At 44.0% G+C, this 18,426-nt stretch overlaps 1 protein-coding gene and 1 long non-coding RNA gene across 2 annotated transcripts; one reads left to right on the plus strand and one right to left on the minus strand.

Annotated features, from left to right (window-relative positions):
* Positions 1-537: 537 nt before the first annotated feature.
* LOC139658127 (uncharacterized) lies at positions 538-2,685 on the plus strand. The gene is made up of 4 exons (XR_011696191.1): positions 538-677; positions 1,283-1,390; positions 1,734-1,823; positions 2,549-2,685. It is a non-coding gene; the product is annotated as an uncharacterized lncRNA (long non-coding RNA).
* A 934-nt stretch (positions 2,686-3,619) lies between these two features.
* ska3 (spindle and kinetochore associated complex subunit 3) lies at positions 3,620-12,364 on the minus strand. Its single transcript, XM_071536168.1, has 12 exons — positions 12,182-12,364; positions 12,026-12,087; positions 11,242-11,413; positions 10,559-10,794; positions 10,215-10,420; positions 9,701-9,762; positions 8,648-8,847; positions 7,852-8,058; positions 6,541-6,720; positions 6,216-6,292; positions 5,627-5,757; positions 3,620-3,783 (listed from the first exon to the last, which is right to left on the minus strand). Exons 1-12 carry the CDS (start codon positions 12,294-12,296, stop codon positions 3,626-3,628), a joined length of 1,806 nt encoding a protein of 601 aa, XP_071392269.1. The 5' UTR covers positions 12,297-12,364; the 3' UTR covers positions 3,620-3,625.
* Positions 12,365-18,426: the final 6,062 nt, after the last annotated feature.

Raw genomic sequence — 18,426 nt, forward strand, 5'->3', positions numbered from 1 at the left:
TTTCAGAGTTGGAATAAAAGTTAACACATGGGCTTCTTTTCACTTGCTAGAATCGAGTTCATAATGATGGACTTGTGGTGAGTGAACGGACACGCCGGACCACATTCACCCATTGTTTCATTGACAAGTTTGACTGCATAAACGTTACCTGAGATGAAGTGAGTACTACAGAGCCGGCTGCCGTCGTTCGGCACCCATCCCTCCCGGTTCACAGCGGCGATCCAGCGCTGCTTCCTCTCGGGGTCCCGGGGGAACCGGTAGAAAGACAACGCGGTGCCCGGCGTCCTTCTGTTCCTGCAGCCGGCCACCACACAGGTGTGAACCATAGTAAGGCCACGGAGAGGCGTGGAGGTGCGTGTGCTGCTATTTGTTGGCTGTTTTGACTCCCAAAATGGTGGCTGGCCAGACGGGAAAAAAGCTCCCCGACTTCGGTACCGTCATCCACGGCTGTTTGCCTTCAGTGATCTGATTGGGCATCGCCGATATTCTTAGCGCGACGTCATCGGCACGCGACTTGAAGTTGTGCTGCTGCTGCTAACGGCCCCAGGGGATAAAGACGTTGTAGCTATCGTTAAATTCAGTCAGATTTTCGTTTTTTGTAAGGTATGGCGGTGGGATCGAGAGTGGCACAAGAGGAAATAAAGAAAGAAGCCGAAAACCCGGCGGACGGAGAAAAGGTTAGCGCAGTTGCTAGCTAAGTTGACGCTAGCTCTCGGTTTGTTTTGCTCGATGCTAACAGTGTAAACATGAATTAGCTCGACATTTCATATCCCATATTTTACCAGTTGTCTGTTTTTCGACGTAACAGTATGCTTCATATGCTTGTGAGCAGACAAGGGATTGCCCACCACAGCGTGAGTGTTGAAAATATAATAGTGTTGGAATTTAGCCCCGCACACACACAGCCTTACTGCTCAACCTGCACAAACAACGCACTGTATATGCGTATTGCAGGCATTAATACCAGAGGAAAGCCTGGTTCAGATGATGCTGAATGATTGTAATTATACAATGCCTATGTGTTTTATGTCTTATGCCTGTTATGTGTTTGTATATGCCACGGGTAGCCAAAGGCAAATCTCCACATGTGTAGATAATAAAGGTTTTCTTTTCTAATCTAATCTAATTAAGGGAATAGACCAAATGGAGTTTAGTGAATGGGGAAAGGAGGAATGCCAGGGCTTCAAAATGAGGGGTTTCCATTTTTTCCCCCCACTCATTTTTAAAGGACATTACCGTTTTTCTGCATTTCCCTGCCTTGTCTGATCTGTTGGTCCCACAGCCCGGCCGGTCTGTTGAGGGTCTGGACCTCCAGCGATGGCCGGCATCACAGGATGGATGAGCTGGCCAGGGGGAACGATCCAGCTGCAGAGCTTCAGATTTACACCTGGTAAGACAATGGATCCTAAAGCAATACATCAGCAAATAGTGTCACTTTATTCTGAGACACAGATAACACATTAGACCAGTCCATTTAGCAACTCTTGGGATTTACTGATACTGAGCAGGGTCCACATTAGTAAAATCGATCAGAATCTGAGTACTAATATGATCAGTGGTCTAGTCATAAATCTTACTATGACTTAATGTTGCTCTCCTGTCTGGATATATAGGCTGTTGTTAAAATAACTTTTATGCATGTGAGCCCTGTTCTGGTGAGATTCTTTGATTGCGATGATGGTCTTTATCACCTGCCAAATCTGTTTTTGCTTATCCATGTTATTTTCTCACAGGATGAAAAAGCTTTGAAAGAGCCGACAAGTCTGGTGAAACACGTGAATCCTGAAGTTCGTCTCCAGCAGAAGTTCGATTTCAGCTGGAAGGTCAGTGTTGGTACTACTCCATCTGAGCGCTGCTTTTCATACAGTTGATCACAAAATTCTTTTAAATAGACTTAGGGATCACATTGGACTGTCAGAAACCGTTTTTAATTGGCTTTCCTCTTATCTTGCTGGCAGAGAGGTCTTTGTTGCAATTGATGACAACTTCTCCAAAACCTCCAAAATAACCTGTGGGGTTCCCCAAGGATTTCCATAGTTATCCTGATGACACAACTTTATATGGCCATGTCTCCTGATGACACAGGACCAATTGATTCCCTTCCCTACCCTTTAGATGTATTTTAGATATCAATGACTGGATGTCACAAAACTAGGTGTATATTTTTTATGTACCAAAGTGTCTGGAAGAGTAGAAAAACATACCATCCATGACCAAAACATTTACATTAGTTTGTCTGGTGGTAACTTCCCAACCGGTAGGTAATGTTCGTCAAAGCAAAAAATGAAGATGCTGAATGTAAAAATTTTAAATGCAAACCATTCTTGTCGGTAATGGGGGGACAAAAATAAAATGTTCATAGGGGTGATCAAAAAGTGTTTCAGTTTTATCCTAAATAAAACAAAATGCCATTCATAAAACATGTACACTGTGGCTTTATCGCCTTTTCTTTTCCCCTTGGGTTGAGGGCTTTAATGCAAATCTGTGGCACAAGTGAATAATACTGGTTTAAGAAATTGTTGTGATTGGGCTTTCTTGTATGTTTCAGAGTGAAAGACAGCAGCAACACAGTGTCGGGTCGAGAAGGAGCAGACGATTCAAATCACACGACGGTCTCAGTGTTTCAGATCGGGGGTTATTCAGATGTTTCCCTCAGCACAGCTCCACTGCAGGGCCGCATGAAACCCTGCTGACCTGGAAACGTTTGGTCTGTTTTTTATTTGTATGTTTTTTTCTACACACACACACAGTTCCCATTCATCTCTAATGAAGAGTCCTGTTTTCCTGTCAGATTATTTCCTGTTTTGTTTTTACCGATCCCATCCTTGCAAAATCATACTACAGGTTCTAAATTTAAGGCCTCTTCTTTAATTTTGAACAGTAATGGAATATTTAATCAGGGCCACGGATCGATTGTTTTATTTTTTTTGCCATTCATGCTGTAAAATAAGAGTTCAAATCATACATTTAAATGGAATTGTCTTTGAGTTTCTGTGTTGTGTTTATTTTGAGATGTAAGAAGGTGTTTTTTAACATTACTTAAATGTCCAGTAAATTAAGATCAGTCTTGAGAGAGCTCATATCAGCACTGTATGCAATAATATGTGATGCTTTTATTATATACAGGACAGTTTACATCTAAAGTACAAATTATTGACTAGTCATGCATTAGAGCTATTTACAATTGTCTGAGACAGCGGTTCTCAACACTGTTGGTTTGTGAGTGAACAGTTTAACCAAAGAAGAATGATTTTCCATTTTGTCAGGTTGTTTCATTTAATTAATTACCAGAGGAGGCCTGGAGGCTGAAAACTAATTGGCATTTCACAAGGGGGAAAAAAAGCAAAAGTTAGAGAAAAATTACACATAATAAATTTGTACAGTAGAAATGTTTTTTTTTTTCCTATCCCATAAATGATCTCATGACACAGCTGATGATACAGAAGTCTTCAGGCCTAGATTTGGCTAACTCAGTGGAAAGTTTCTCTCGAGTGCTGTTTTAAACGGAAGCCCGAGTGATGGCTGGCGTTTCTTAAACTGTGAGCTGTAGGTTCCAAGCAGGTTCTTGTGAGACTACATTTTGTGTTCGGGTGGGCCGGTGTGATTCCTAGCTGTCAGGTGACGTTCAGCTGTGCGAGGTGAGTTTGTAGACGGAGCTGACCCCGACGCCGTGGACGTGCTCCAGCCTCTCGAGCTCGGTCAGACACAGGAAGTATATGGGAGCCTTGGTTCCCACGCCGGTGATCCTCCTCAGCTCCTCCATCGCGAACTCCGCCTGTTCTCCTGCAGGGGGCGCCGCACAACAGCAGAGAGGAGACATCAGACAGCTGCTGAGCTGAAAAAACTGCTCCTACACAATCCCAACACTATTACATTTTTAACCATATTATTTATAATTAAAAATATGTTCTACCTCTTGTCTTATCTCCCATTTTGTTATTTCTTTTCCTACTATTTCTCTCATATGATCATTGTAGGGTCACAGGAATATTATCAGGCCACTGTGACCTCTGACCCTTGCATTCCTCAGTCTTGGTTGCTTTTAATGTCAGTGATTTAGGAATTGAATCTCAATCTGCGTGTGTGTTTAAGAGTATCAGCTGAATGCCTAAAATGTAACCGTGCTGTATACCAGTGATTCTCAACCTTTTTCATATCAAGGACCCCTAATTTAGTCCACATTAGGGCCACGGACCCCCATTTGATGAGATTTTGTCTCTCGGACCCAAATCTGAGAATATTTGTATTGTTTGATATGGTTTTTTCCAGAATCCCATGACGGTCTGTATTGTAGGTAGAGAGATAACAGTGAAACTATGATCAAAACAGTCATTCTTCTACATCCTCTAAGTGTGTTAACTTCTTGTAAATGAAATAATGCTGAAGTTTAACAATACATCAGTTTGCTGGGGACCCCCTGGAACCCCCTCAAGGACCACTGATGGTCCCCGGACCCCACGTTGAGAACCACTGCTGTATACTGTAACATGCAGTTTGTGGAAAAACGACAACATGCTACATGCGGACCGTTCTGCTCGCATCACACTGTGGTCGTTTGTTGCTGTAAACCAACTCCCAAGGTGAAATGACTGTGCCACTTGAGCTGGATCTTTTACCAGCAGCGGGTCAGATAATACGCTGCATATTCCACTTCTGCGTCACGTGCCGGCAGAGAGAGGGAGAGTGAAGGTTAAAGGTTGGAGCCAGGCTGAGCGCAAGAGCTGCATGTTACACGGCTGCCAGGGCTAACGGATTAAAACCATTGCATTACACTAAAATTGAATTAAAATGTAAAAATCAGAAATAGTCCAGCATAGGAATGACCCTCTATGCCGATGACAACAGCAATTCTAAAACGATCAACTCATTAAATGACAGGCAAACGATAAAACATCGAAGAATAAAAACCACTGTAAAGGGTAAAAGGCATTGCTAATTAAAAGCGAAGTTAAAAAATGGGTTTTGAGCTCGCCTGTTTCATATCTGTTGGTAGAGCTGGTTACAGTAATGTTTGTTTGAACTCTGCTAATGGAGTTGGGGTCACATTAAAGACTGCAGGCGGTTTATAGGGGCGAGTGTGATATCGCTGATACCATGTAATATAGCCTCTTGTTGTAAATTAATAGTCCTGCGTCGCCACTTGATCCTTTTCAGGTAATGAACTGGATTAGATACTGTGTGGGTATTCAACTTCCATGGTTCATGGCTGGTGAGAGGGTTTACAGTTTGAGCCTAGTTTGAATATCGAGTGGCAATGGCAGCTCTGCTAATTCAAATAAGGTAAACCTGCTGAGTGGAGGCTTTCCAGTTCAAATGCATGCTGAAGGATTTAAGTAATTCTTCAGTGAAGCCAATCAAGATCAAGTCCAGTTATTCCACAAATGCTTGTAAAAAAAAAGGATGGATTTTGAATATATAATAACTTTAAAATTAACCATTCAAACAAAATCAAATTGTAACAATGTCTTCATTCAACATCTTTGGTCATATATGTATATAAATAGAGTAATACTTGAATTCCTATAATAGTTCCCCTTTAATGCCACGATTAGATTCAGTTTCTACTAGAACCACCCATTCTAAAGTGCCACACGCTGTACTGAAAGTGGAGAAACGTCTGACTGACCGTGGCCCTGGCCTGCTGCGGCGCTGTTGATCTTGTGGACGGCCTGGTTGAGGCTGGACAGCGTCATCTGCCTCAGGTAGCTGGGTAAACTCTGGAACTCACTCTCTGACACCGCAGACACACTCACGGCTCTGAGAGGAGGACGGAAGAAGACATGTGACAACTCAGATCTGGGTAAGAACTAGATGCAGGAGTGTATGGGAGGCACAAATGCAAAGCCACCCGAATCTTTTTCAAAATCATGCAGTAGGTGGAGAGAAGCTCAAACTGGGTGCAAAATGGCTTGATTTTGGCAGCCATTTTCATACCATCTCCATGAGATCCCATACAAATTCTAGCTGTTAAGGACAACTTTGCACTAACCCAGTCATACTAGCCATGGGCAACCAGGCTAAAGCATCCAAGTTCTATTTCAGTAGCCACTGAGACTGGAAGTTTTAATACAATTACATATGTCAAACTGACATTTTGCCAACACTCTAACTTGGTGAAGCTATTGCTGCTTCAACCTGTGTGTGTGTAAAACATTTCTGCAAAGTAGATTAATGACCAGTTACACAGAGGTAAGCTGTTTTTTGAGTGTGTTTACCTGTTTTCTTTCCCTGCAGGTCTGGGATCTGGGGACACGACTGCCATGGGCTTCTTCAACTGAGTCTGGGACACAAGCTACAAAACAAAAGTGAAAAAGTGAAAAAGCACATAACATGCATAGTGGGAATATACTTTGCTGTTCCCCAAAGATAAAAAATTTCAAGTTTTGACTGTTGATTTGATTGATTTTAGGGATTTGGCAGACAAGAGGGCACTTTGACAGGACATGTGGCTGCAGATGGATCTGCTGTTACAGAGATTTGAACCTGATTTTGGTGTCTGTGTTCTCATCACTTAATTTGTACGTTCACCAACAGACTTACTTTACAGATGTCCTGTGTCACGGAGCTGAGGTCTGGCATCTCCGGGGTGCTGGGCTCTCGGTAGCCCCCTCTGACCCGGGGCGTCCCCAGGCTGAACTCCTGGGTGGGACCGTCCAGCTCCAGCCGGGGGACACGGCGCTCCTCGGCCTCACCCGGCTGCTTCGTCACTGCTGCACTCCTCTACAGGCAGAAAGACAGATAGACAGCATATTTCTGCAAAAGAATTGTCTTTGGTGCTCGGAAAAAAATAAGTGTCTCTCCTATATCACCCCTTGGCTACTTTCTTATGGTCTAAATAAACAACAACAAAAATGCAGTCAACGACCCACTCTCCTGTGTCGGACCGTTTTGTCAGATGGATGTTGATTTATACATAGTTGAAGCCAATCTTTGCAGCATACAGTTAAAAGTAAAAATTGGGACAATGAGCTGAAGTTGGTCTTTGTTTCAACTGCGATCTGTTTTAACGTGGAAGACAATAAGAAGCAAAAGCTGGTCTTCTCTTGCCTGGTGTTTATCTTTTAATATGAAATCTCTATTAGACTGCAAAAAAGACTGACTTCAGCTCATTGCCCCCTTATATGACTGTAAGTCCGACTGCAGCAGAGCAGCATCGCCTGCACAGTAAATATTAAAAAATAAATGAATCAATAAACCAGAATATCTCAATTAAAAATCATCTTGAGGAAAATAACAGCTTTAAATCAGTAAACCACATTTAACCACAGCTGAGCTGGTGACTTGTTAGTTGAGGAAACTACCATTACTGCCACTCAAATGCAGGTCAATTTTGGCAATGACTGGTAAGACTTGCTCCATGCCACAAAAGTTTAATAGTGACAACGTTTCGATCCTACTTGGATCGACTACTCCTTCAAGACTTTAGTCTTAACCAGCCATCATTTGGAGGGCCTCTCCTATTCCAAAAATATAGATGCCTGGTGAAAATAACGCAAAATCACAGACTTTTTCCAGACCTTAATTTGTATTTGAAGATTTTGGTTGGTGTTCAGTCTGTCGTCTTGCTCCTACTAACTCTACAGATGAAGATTTATTCTTCACAGCAACATACGTATATCAGAACATGTGAGATGAGTATGTATGTATATTGGGACAGTACGACATTTTTTCCATACTTTTCCAAACATTTTGTGTGAATTTCCCGACTTTGAGACCTGTAAATTACCAAATTCTTTTACCACACACTCCCAGACTGTCCAGGCTTGTGTAGGAACCCTGATGCAGGCTGGGGATTTCTGGGATACAGCAGTATCAGTGTGTGAAAAAGCGAGTTTCCTGCCTCGGCCTTACATTTAGCAGAGAGCTCCCCAGAATCGACTCCAGGCTCGGCATCTGCGGCGTCCGTTTGTCCTCGCCGCCGCCGCCGATCGATGTCTCCGGAACATCGTATTCCCAGCTCCGGTGGGAGCCGGCCGCTCCGCCGCAGGGCGACGGGAGGTGGAAGGCGGGGTTTTCATCGCCGGCTCGCGTGTCGCCGGGCTCCAGCTCTCTTGCGCCCTGCGAGCAAAAAAAAAAGAAGCAAAAACAGTCACACACTCTTAGATGGAATCCTCTGTCTTCACATATGTCTTTGTGACTTTTTTCATCCGATCAGATCGGGACGCATAAAGTGACGGGTCTGGATGCACAAAAGAAGAGAAGACATGAATTTCTCTATCAGGGGGAACAAAAGAGTGTCACATAAATAGACTGATATTACCCAGGTTTTCTATTCTTATGGGGACATTTGGACACCACAAGATACTAAAATCCCCCCCCTCTTCTTTTAATTCTCTTTTTTCCCCTCTCACCTTTTCGCCTCCTTTTCTTTTTCCTTTCTCTCTTTTGTTTTTTTCCTTGTTTTTCTGTCCCCTCCCTCTCTCTCAAACACACACATTTGTTGTGGGGACATTTGGATGCCACAAGGTACTAAACCCACAACCATTTCTTCCATCTTTCTCTCTCCTCCCTCTTCCTCTCATTCTTTCTTCCTCCGTTTTCCCCTTTCTTTTATTTTTTCTTTATCTGCTCTCTCTCTCCCTCTCTCACACACACACACACACACACACACACACACACACACACACACACACACACATCTCTGTACCTTCCTGGTGCTCAGCAGTCTGTTCATGTATAACGTTTGAAAAGCTGGGACCTCGGGGGTGCTGGGCTGGTTGCCGGGGCGACCGGGGGATTCCGGGTCGCCGCGGCCCAGCGCAGGCGCAGAGGAGCGACCGGTCGACTTGGTGATCTTAAACCCCGGGGTGCAAAACACCGGCGGCTCAGGAGACTCCATGCCGGCTGCTGAGGGAAACAGAGACAGTAGAGCACAGCGTCGGTTAGTGGCTCTACTGTAGCTAGAGGGAGAGCAAAGCAGGTTTTCATACACTTTTTATGATTTCTCTCATTTTTTACTGCAAAGTGGATGGTGATGTTTAGGAAAAATGCGATGTTATTAGTAGTATTATTTCATATTCAGTCATATATCAAGGCATGTTTTTCCTAAAAAGCATTAAGTATTAGTAATAAGATCATTCCTTCCTTTGGAATATTCTTCCATTTTATATTTATTTATATAGTTTATTTGATAGGGACAATACAAATTAACATAGTGCCACTTCAATTGGTTACAAACAAGTTGATGCGACTAATGTTCTGCATACAGAGTTGGGCTGAACGATTTAGAAAAAATATCTAATTGCGACTGATATTGCAATTGCGATATGATTTGCGACATCATTACTGTATTCTCATTTTCATTGAAAAACGTATTAAAATGATTATGGTGTGATTTTTGCGGGGATCTGTACCAAACAAAGATGTTTTCTTAAGTCTGTAGAATGTGATGTGTAGGCCAGGACATCTCTGCAGCACCACAATATTTCATTTAAAATGCTATTTTGACACATTTCACCTTTAACAAATATTGCGCCTCCTGCGATTTGAAAATTGCAGTAGGCCATATTGCGATTTCGATAAAATTTCAATTAATTGTTTAGCAATATCTATCATCTCTGTATTAGGGCTGGTTTCCAACTGTGTGACAAGGCTTGAAACCAGGTCTTATGCTTGAAAGACTCTCTCTCTCTATGTGACCCTGCTGCTGACATTCAGGGGAGCCAGTGCAGGATGAAAAGAAGGTGCAGCAGTCTCATACCATTTGTCTGTAAGCCGTCCATCACAGAGTTCACCGGCGGTACGGGGAGGACGTGTGGCGGTCTGTAAGACAAAACAGAGGACGCTGTTAAAGTGTTAAAGAGCAATAAGTAAGAGTTTCACTGTCCCATAGCACAAAATGACCATAGTATATCTGCAGGGGGGGTTGATAAGGCTGCGGATCAATACCAATGACAACAATTACTTTACTAGCTAATTTTGCGGCCTGTACTTTGTTTTGGAACAAAAACTCCCCACCTACTGGACACTCTCAACACCCCTTCCATGAATAAGTGACTGCCGTTGCTAGATATTTGAGTGACGAAGGCTAAAAGGGAAAGTTCTATCAATGTTTTTGCAATTCCTGTGGTTGCTGAACAAGGTCCATAAAGGTAATAGATTTCTTAATGCCCCTATAAGCAGGTGAAGACAGGAGATTTTATTGTACAGTTCAGCATATCAGAACCTAATATGACACAGCATTGGCACTGGCAGAAGCACACATCACGCTCTACCTCTGGGTCTTCTCCACGTTCTTGCGGTGCAGGTCCATGGTGAAGTCGTTGTTGAGGCACATGGTGTGCTCGGTGATGCCGAAGTGGTGCAGCTGGGGCGTCTGCAGCTCGTCCTCCTCCTCCTCCTCCATGCGCAGCGTGCACTTGGGCGTCACGGGCATGTAGAGCGAGGGGTGAGGCAGGCTCATCTGAGGCATGGGCGGAGCCTCGGGGCACGGCTCCGCCCCGCCCGGCGCTCGCTTCGGCGGCGCCCCCGACAGGCCGAAGTCGGACAGCTGCGGGGTTCGCGGCGCGTCGGCGCGGGGAGGTCCCGCCCGCGGAGGGGGGGCAGGCATGGGCGGAGCCTCAGGGCACAGCCCCGCCCCGCCCAGCGCTCGCTTCAGCAGCGCCTCCGACAGGCCGAAGTCGGACAGCTGCGGGGTTCGCAGCGGGTTGGCGGGGGGCGGTCCCGCCTGCGGAGGTGAGGCGGGAGGGGGGTCGGCTCCGGCCTCACCCCGCTGCCCCTCCTCTCCCCCCGCTGGCCTGGCTTCATCCTCCTCCTCTGCTCCATCTGTGGCCTCTGACCCCTGACCTTTGACCTCTGTGAAAATGAATTAAAGTCAGCTCATATCTCAGTTTATCTGCAGTCAAAAGGTTTAATTTCAGGACATGCAGCGTTTTTTGTTGTTGTTGTTGATTCATCTACAGTGTAACATGGCTTTCAAATAAAAAAAATAAATAGTCTTATCTGTTTTTAAAAAACATTTTTCGGTTCACTGGGGTAGATCGTTCCCTTATGTCCATATGTCCTTATATATTATATAAATAACAGAAAATCCTTGTTGTCATGGAGAAGGAGCAATAGCTGCTATTGAAGAAGTTCAGAGTCTCTGCCTGATTCTATTTAAGAGTAGAATACTCATAAATATATCTTCAGAGATGTCTAACAATCTGAAATCCAAAAATATATAGATCTATAGATAATAACACCGTGTTTAAATCCATTCTGTCCGTCTTTCACCCATACTCAGCTCCTGTCTTTACTTACTGTTTGGTCTGTGGGTGTCTTGGGGAGCCTGGTATCCATATTTCTGACAGTGTCCGCTCAGCCTCTGGATGTCTTCAGTGAACCTCTGCTCCATCACCATGCAGGCCTTTATGAAGCAGCCCATCTCATCCTCCTTCGCTCTCTGTTGGGCCAGCTGATCCTGGACCTGCCCCTACAGGAAAACAGTCGATCAACACGCCCCTTTCAGATTTAAAATGGATGTAGCAGAGGGTAAACGCACTTGTTGGAAATGTGTTGTTTAGTTTGTTCTATTAGCAGTTTCTTATGTGTAGGAGGATGTAACTCTGGCGAATGTCAAGCCAAACTCCATTCAAAAATCTGTCAGTTTAATGTTTTCCTCGTTTATCGGCCATCGTACGAGTTTTTAGGAATCATCAGGATCTTCTTGTAGATTCAGCATATCGATGGTCCACTAAGATGCACTTCATTTCAATAAAATCTCACGTTACAGAACTGGTTGACACCGTTTGCTACCACCCTTCTGTGTATTTTGACGGTTAGAGTATTGTAGGATTAACAGACGAACAACAATAAAAGCTAACATTTTACTGAAATAAGTGCTGCATTGTGTGTTGGCTCTATGCCGAATGGAAGAGTGGCTCTTAAGGACTCAAAAAAGGTCTTACGTTTTTTTTCTTAGAGGTAAGTTAAGCAAAGCGACATTAAAATGCAAGTTTTTGAATGGAGTTTGGCGCGACGTCCTCACCATACGAAAGATCGACACCTAGCTTATCTGAGATAGACGTCACTCATGTCAACTCACCCTGAGATCCCTGAGCTCAGCGTTCAGCTCGTGATATGCTCGCATAGCTCTCTCGGCGTTTTCTGAAATAATAAAATTGTATGTAAATGAACGACTTTTGCATGTTGTGTCAAGTTTGCTAGCAGGGTCACCGGTTTATACCCCGCTGTCACTCACCGCTGTCGTCGTCGTCGTTTCTGTTTTGATAGGCGAGCTGAAGCTTGTCCGTTTCTGTCTCCAGAGTTACCGCCAGCTTCCTCAGCTTGGTAAAGAACCGCGCCGTCGGGTCCATTTTCAGACAACAGCGGCAAATTATCAAACATTAAATCCGAATAATAACTAATTCCTAAACTTATAACGTTACTGTGGCGACTTTTCGATTTTGGCGCCACTTCCGTGTTCAATCGGAAGCAGTTCTCACTCGTGTGTTTTTTATGTTGGCATGCTAAGCCGTGCTGCCACCTAGTGATACTGGGGTGTATTACCGGAGACACGACACAAGCCACAGGAGCAGACAGCTGTGGATGGATACTGATGAAATAATGATAAAATCTCTCCTCATATAGAAGAATAAAACCAGCTACAAATTTCTCCTGACTTGCAGCCTTGTGCCTATTCTACTTGCATCATGAACGCAAGTTCAGAGGGAGCTGGAGGCGGAGACATCTTATCAGACACACTGATTATTCTGGAGAGTGTATAAATATTGGAGAAACAGTGAAGGTCACCACAAACCTGGACAAAGAGCAACTGAGGTGAGTTTCTCCACAGCCTCCAACATTACTCAGGTAACAGGTCGGTAAACAATCAATAAACAGATTCACACCAATTTCTAATATTTTGACAGCAGTTCTCAGGTGTTTGTGGTAACCTGCTGCCTTGCCTCTCCCAGCTGATCTGTCCGAGCCATGGCGATGTTTGGAAAGGTTCTGGAGCCGGTGGGCTACATGCAGACCATGAGGTGAGGGTTCTGTGTGTGACTCTTTCCCCTTTATCTCAACAATGTGACTTTAATCGAACCTAAATCATAATGCCGATTGGTGAAGTCTTTAATCCAAAACACCTTACATGACTGGACATATTGTATCCCCGCTAGCCCTATAGTGGGACATTTGACCTCTAACCTGTATTTGGTGCTTTCCTCTAACTGTTGAGCTACAGGACTGAATGTTGTGTGTTTATAGCGTTTGTCTGTGTGCACTGGTGTGTGTGTGTGTGTGTGTGTGTGTTGGTGTCAGGGTGGTGGTGCAGGGGATCTGCTCGTACCTGGGCGGCGGCGGCACGGCGGAGGAGACGGAGCTGGCCAGGAAGAACCTGGACTCCATCGACCAGGAGCTGGGCGCGTCGGGCTGCGGCCTGCTGAGCGACCGGGACGTCCACCAGCTGGAGGACGACCTCGCCACCGTGTACTACCAGCTGGGCACCGCGGTGAGAGGGGGGGGGGGGGTCCCTTTAACACTGACAAATCTCCTTTATGAAGATAAACTGACAGCCTCATGTGGTGCTGAAACAATTAGTCGATTAAATCTTTGACTAAACTTAAAACTTAAAACTTGACCATGTTTCACATACTGTAGATATTACGCACCTCTTGCACAAAGTCCATTTATTGCCTTTCTTATTACCTTTTCCTGTATTATTTTTATTAGCTTTCCTGTACTTCCTTGGCACTGTTCCACCAATTGCTGCTGTGGCACCCGAGGGATAAAAAAAAAAAGTGCAATCTTATCTTAATCCATTATGAATTAAAATTAATCGATTATATTTTTGATAACCGATTAATCGTTTTACTCATTTATCAGTAAAAATACCAAACATTTCTCTGGTTCCAGCTTCACAAATGCAAAGATTTGCTGCTTTTCTCTGTTTCATATCGTTAGAAAATGAATAGGCTACTTTGGGTTTTTTGGCTGCTGGTCAGACGGAGAAATTTGAAGAATCACTTTGGGCTCTGGTGACTTGTGATGCGCATTTGTCGTTATTTTTGACATTTTATAGACTAAATGATTAATCGATAATGACAATAATCGCAGTTGCAGTCCTATCCTAAGAACTACTGAAAACTCTAAAATGGGAGGATCAACTTGTCCTGAGTATTTCACCCAGTTGCTTCGTTAGTTTTGTCATGAAGGTCAGAGTCCCAGAGGGAGGAGCTGCCCTTCAGCAGCTCAGATCGACTTTCAGCCAAACCTCGGTTCAGAGAATATTATTGCTGTATCCCCAAAAATGTAAACTTCTCAGAAACTAAGAAAAACAGAGTCGATTTCAGCTTTTCTACCACGTATTTTTGGAATTTCTGGTGTTTTGAGAGTTTCATAAACCCAGCAGGTCAGAGAATGTGATCCTCCAGCTGAAGTTCAAACATGAAAATCAGCAACATTGGAGTTATGAGTTTTTCACATGACAACAGCGACATGCAGGTGTACCATGTGTACTTTCTTTGAGTGTTTGAAGGTATTTGGATTATTCTCACCCATCAGCCTAACACAGAAACCTCTGAAATGTCTGAATCGTCTGTATTAACACTGGAGTATTTACAGTGTGCATGACTTTTAAGATGATTATAACCACGATTTGGCACCATGACTGTTAGAAATCACTTTCCTCACAGTGTAACATACTGTATATACAGACATGCTGAGGAGAGACACTTATTTGTAGTCAATAAGAATAATATGATACTTTACTGATACTTTATTAAGTTATTAAAAGAGTAAACCACAAGACCCAAAGAAAGAGAAAAACCTAGGGGTGGGGCTAGGGGTATACACACACACACACACACACACAAAGTGAACTCTGGGTGTGGCTCGTGACGTATCTTGACATATTTTGTCATATTTTTTATATCCAGGTTGCAGTAGCAGTGTTTAACCTTTAGAGGGCAGTCTGTACAGTTAGATTCAACTGAAGGCGGTTTTAGGGTTTCTCTTTAAAACATATAAACGGTGGGTTGGGTTCGTATCAAATCCACCTCCGGTCACCAGTTTGGCCTTCAGCTGTCTGAGGTGAAACCGCCCTTCAACAGACCAGAGATCAGTTTTCTGGAACAAAGGGCAAAGGATTTGGCAGCAGTGATAGAGTTAAAGAGGTGGATCTACCGTGAAGGGTGAAGTAACTGATTACTCAAGTTACTGTAACTGAGTAGCTTGTTTGTGTACTTGTACTTTATTGAGTGTTTTTTAAAGTCAGTATTTTTACTTCTACTTCAGTACATTTTTACTGAAGTTTTGTCCTTCAGTCCATTTTAAATCCATCCATCACAGAACAGATGGTGTCTCTCCATCAGCAACAGAAACTGGATCAATGTAAACTTGACAAACTGTGGATCCATTCACAGTGAGAAGAGGAATCTGACTTTACTTTGTTTCTGCACTTTATTTTCTCATTTCTAATGTTTCCAGTGAAAAGAATCTAGTCTGAACTCAGGAACTTTTACTCTGAGGACATTTTAACTCAGACATCATACTTTTACTGAAGTAGATTTTTACACCAGAACTTTTACTTCTACTTGATGAAAATATCAGCAAAGTAAGCACTGCTCACTGGTAGTCAGGCTGATAGGTGTGTATGGCAGAAAGCAGAGGGTCAACGCTGTAGCTTTACCTGACAGTTCCTTCAGCTACAGTGACATCATTGTACTAATTATATTATGTAAATGTAGATGTGTGACCTCTGTCCAGATGTAGGATTCATGTGTATCTGATTAGTGGCACACTGTGGCTTAGGGCAGCTCATTTTCAATTTAATCATTTTGAAATGTAAAAAGGAAGTGTTAGTTACGCTTTCCCTTAGAATAGAGAATTCACTCTTAATTTTGAAAAAGAATCCCCTTCCTGGATTAGTTGAATCAAGAGTGAATTGAACTCACTCCTTTACAATAGTTGTATTTGTCACCAAGCTCTTTTCCTGTGTAGTGTGTGTCTGCAGCAGGAATAAGAGTCTTTATCAGCACAAGGGAATGTGAGTGAATGCTGGAAAAAAAAAAAGCTGAAATCCTGGAAAAAGGACTGGAAAATTCACATCTATCATGATTAAAGAGCAGGATGAGAGATTACCAAAAGCCAAACGCAGGTTACATTTCCCCTGTGGCTGGTGAGTTTCTTGTCGAGTTTTTTTGTCGAGTTTACCATGCAGCTGCTGTGGTTAGTGGACGATGAGGAAGGACGAAGACTCTGCCAGGTCTTACTCACATTCCTAGAGTAATCATCAGAATCATTTCCCCCAAGTACAATAAATGAGTGGGTTTCATATTTGTAATAAATGGGGAAAACTAGCACCTCATTTGCTGCGAATGGGAGTGGTGCGTCTAAGAAAAACATCCCCCAAATGTTAAATCAATAAAAAAAAAAAATGCATCTCCTCGCGTATCTCTGCATGGAGGTTGGTGGGTGGGTGGGGGAGGTGATGGAGGGGTGCATGGGATTTGGGCATTTGCTGCGACTGGGACAGGGAGCGGTGCATCCAAAAGATAACCTCCAGCCAAAATGTTGGCCCCCTTCCTCTAACGCGGTGTTTCTCAACGTGGGGTCCGGGGACCACCAGGGGTGCCTTGAGGGGCTTCCAGGGGGTCCCCCAGCAAATTGATGAATTGTTAAACTTCACCCTTATTTCATTTACAAGATGTTAACACAACTAGAGAATGTAGAGGAATGACTACATTAGTTTCACTTAGTTGTTATCTCTCTACCTACAACACAGATAATCGTGGGATTCTGGGCAAAATAATATCTGACAATAGAAATATTCTCAGATTTGGGTTTGAGAGAGAAAATCTCATCCGAGGTCCTCATGTGGACTAAATCAGGGGTGTTGGATATGAAAAAGGTTGAGAATCACTACTAACAGACCCCCCCCCCCCTTGTGTTTTCTCAGGTGAGGGCCCAGCCGGAGTTCACCAAGCGGGAGACGGAGGTGTTCCTGCAGTACGTGGGGGACTACCGGCTGGAGCGCCAGCTGACGGCGCTCCACAACCGGCTGATGGGCGTGTCGGCGCTGACCGACCAGCCCACGCTGCTGGAGGAGCTGGTGCTGAGCCGCAAGCCCAAGCGCTGGGAGATGAGGGAGTTCTGCGTCAAGGTGGGTGAAGGGGAGATAGGGGAGAGGGGAGAGGGGAGGGGGGGGGAGAGGGGGGGGGGGACCGGAGCTAGAGCTTCCCCTTGCTCAAACCCAATTTCCCCCCAAAGGGATCATTAAAGTTTCATCATCCTCTCTTACTTTACAAGTTATTATACGGAGGAACGTGAGCCTGAGGTGAATCAGCAATCTGTCACCTCGTTAGTTTTGGGTGAATCACTCATGCTAGACAGGGGCGGAGCCTTCAAACACACACACTTCACACACATTTACATGTATGAACGCACGCGGACACACACACACACACACACACACACACGTACATACAGACAAACTCAGAGGAGGAGGAGAGGACAAGGAGAAACAGAGAGAATTCACACAGACAAACTATTTAAAACAGAAAATAAGTGCAAAGCCTCTCCACTGTACGGGACCCAATTGCTCCCAATGTGTGTTTTTCATCACATCAGATCCAAGAATTATGAAGCTATGTCAGATAGCATTCCATAATAATGAAGCAAACACGCCCAGTCTGCCTGACGATAAGTGTATATGAAACAAAACACTGAAGAGCTCAGCTGTACAGGATTAAATATTCAGTTTCCAGACCAAGGTGATAAATGCGACAGAAAAGCATCAAGGTCCTGAGGGAAATAAGCCGTGATGCATCTATCTTCTCGGTATGAAAATAAACTGAATATTTAATTCAGCAGAGCTTGTGACCTTCTGTTGCCTTTCTGGTGTGCTGAGTCGGCAAATTCCCTTTTAAGGGCAGCGCCTGGCGGCTGGCGGAGCAGTAGAAGTTTCTGTAGGGAGGAACAGCAGAGCGGTTCAGGCTTTGGACTTCAAACCCCAGCGGGCTCGTCTCCCCCCCCCCCCGAGCGCGTTCAAATTCTCCCAGCAGGGAAATGTCACATTCTCAGTGAAAACAAGTTACACTCTGGGTGGCCCAGTCGTTAGAGAGGCCGTCCTGTAACTGAAGGGTCACACGTTTGACCCCACAAAAGTGTTCAGAGAGAGTGGAGTGTGTTGAGTCTCTGCATCTACAACATATTCCCCCACTGGAGGAGGATCACATACAGCTTTCTATGCTGTGTTTCCCCTAAAAATACTAAAAGTGAGCGGACTGCCCACTCTCCTTTTGAAAAAAAAACTAGAAATAACCGTCTTTATTTATTGAACATATATAATGAATGTGATTATTAGGTCAGCTTAAAGGATTTTGGTGTCTGCAAAAGTAAGTGACAGCACTTCCACCGTTCTTGTAGAATGACCCAAGATCGTTTTCTCAGCTACAGTGGTAAGCAAAACATTATGATGTCACAGTGAAGTTGACCTTTGGACTT

This window comes from Centroberyx affinis, unplaced genomic scaffold, assembly GCF_046629955.1.
Source record: "Centroberyx affinis isolate AG114_WGS23_722 - 3 ecotype Tasmania unplaced genomic scaffold, CSIRO-AGI_Caff_v1 ptg002837l_1, whole genome shotgun sequence".
In the NCBI taxonomy this organism is placed as follows: domain Eukaryota; kingdom Metazoa; phylum Chordata; class Actinopteri; order Beryciformes; family Berycidae; genus Centroberyx; species Centroberyx affinis.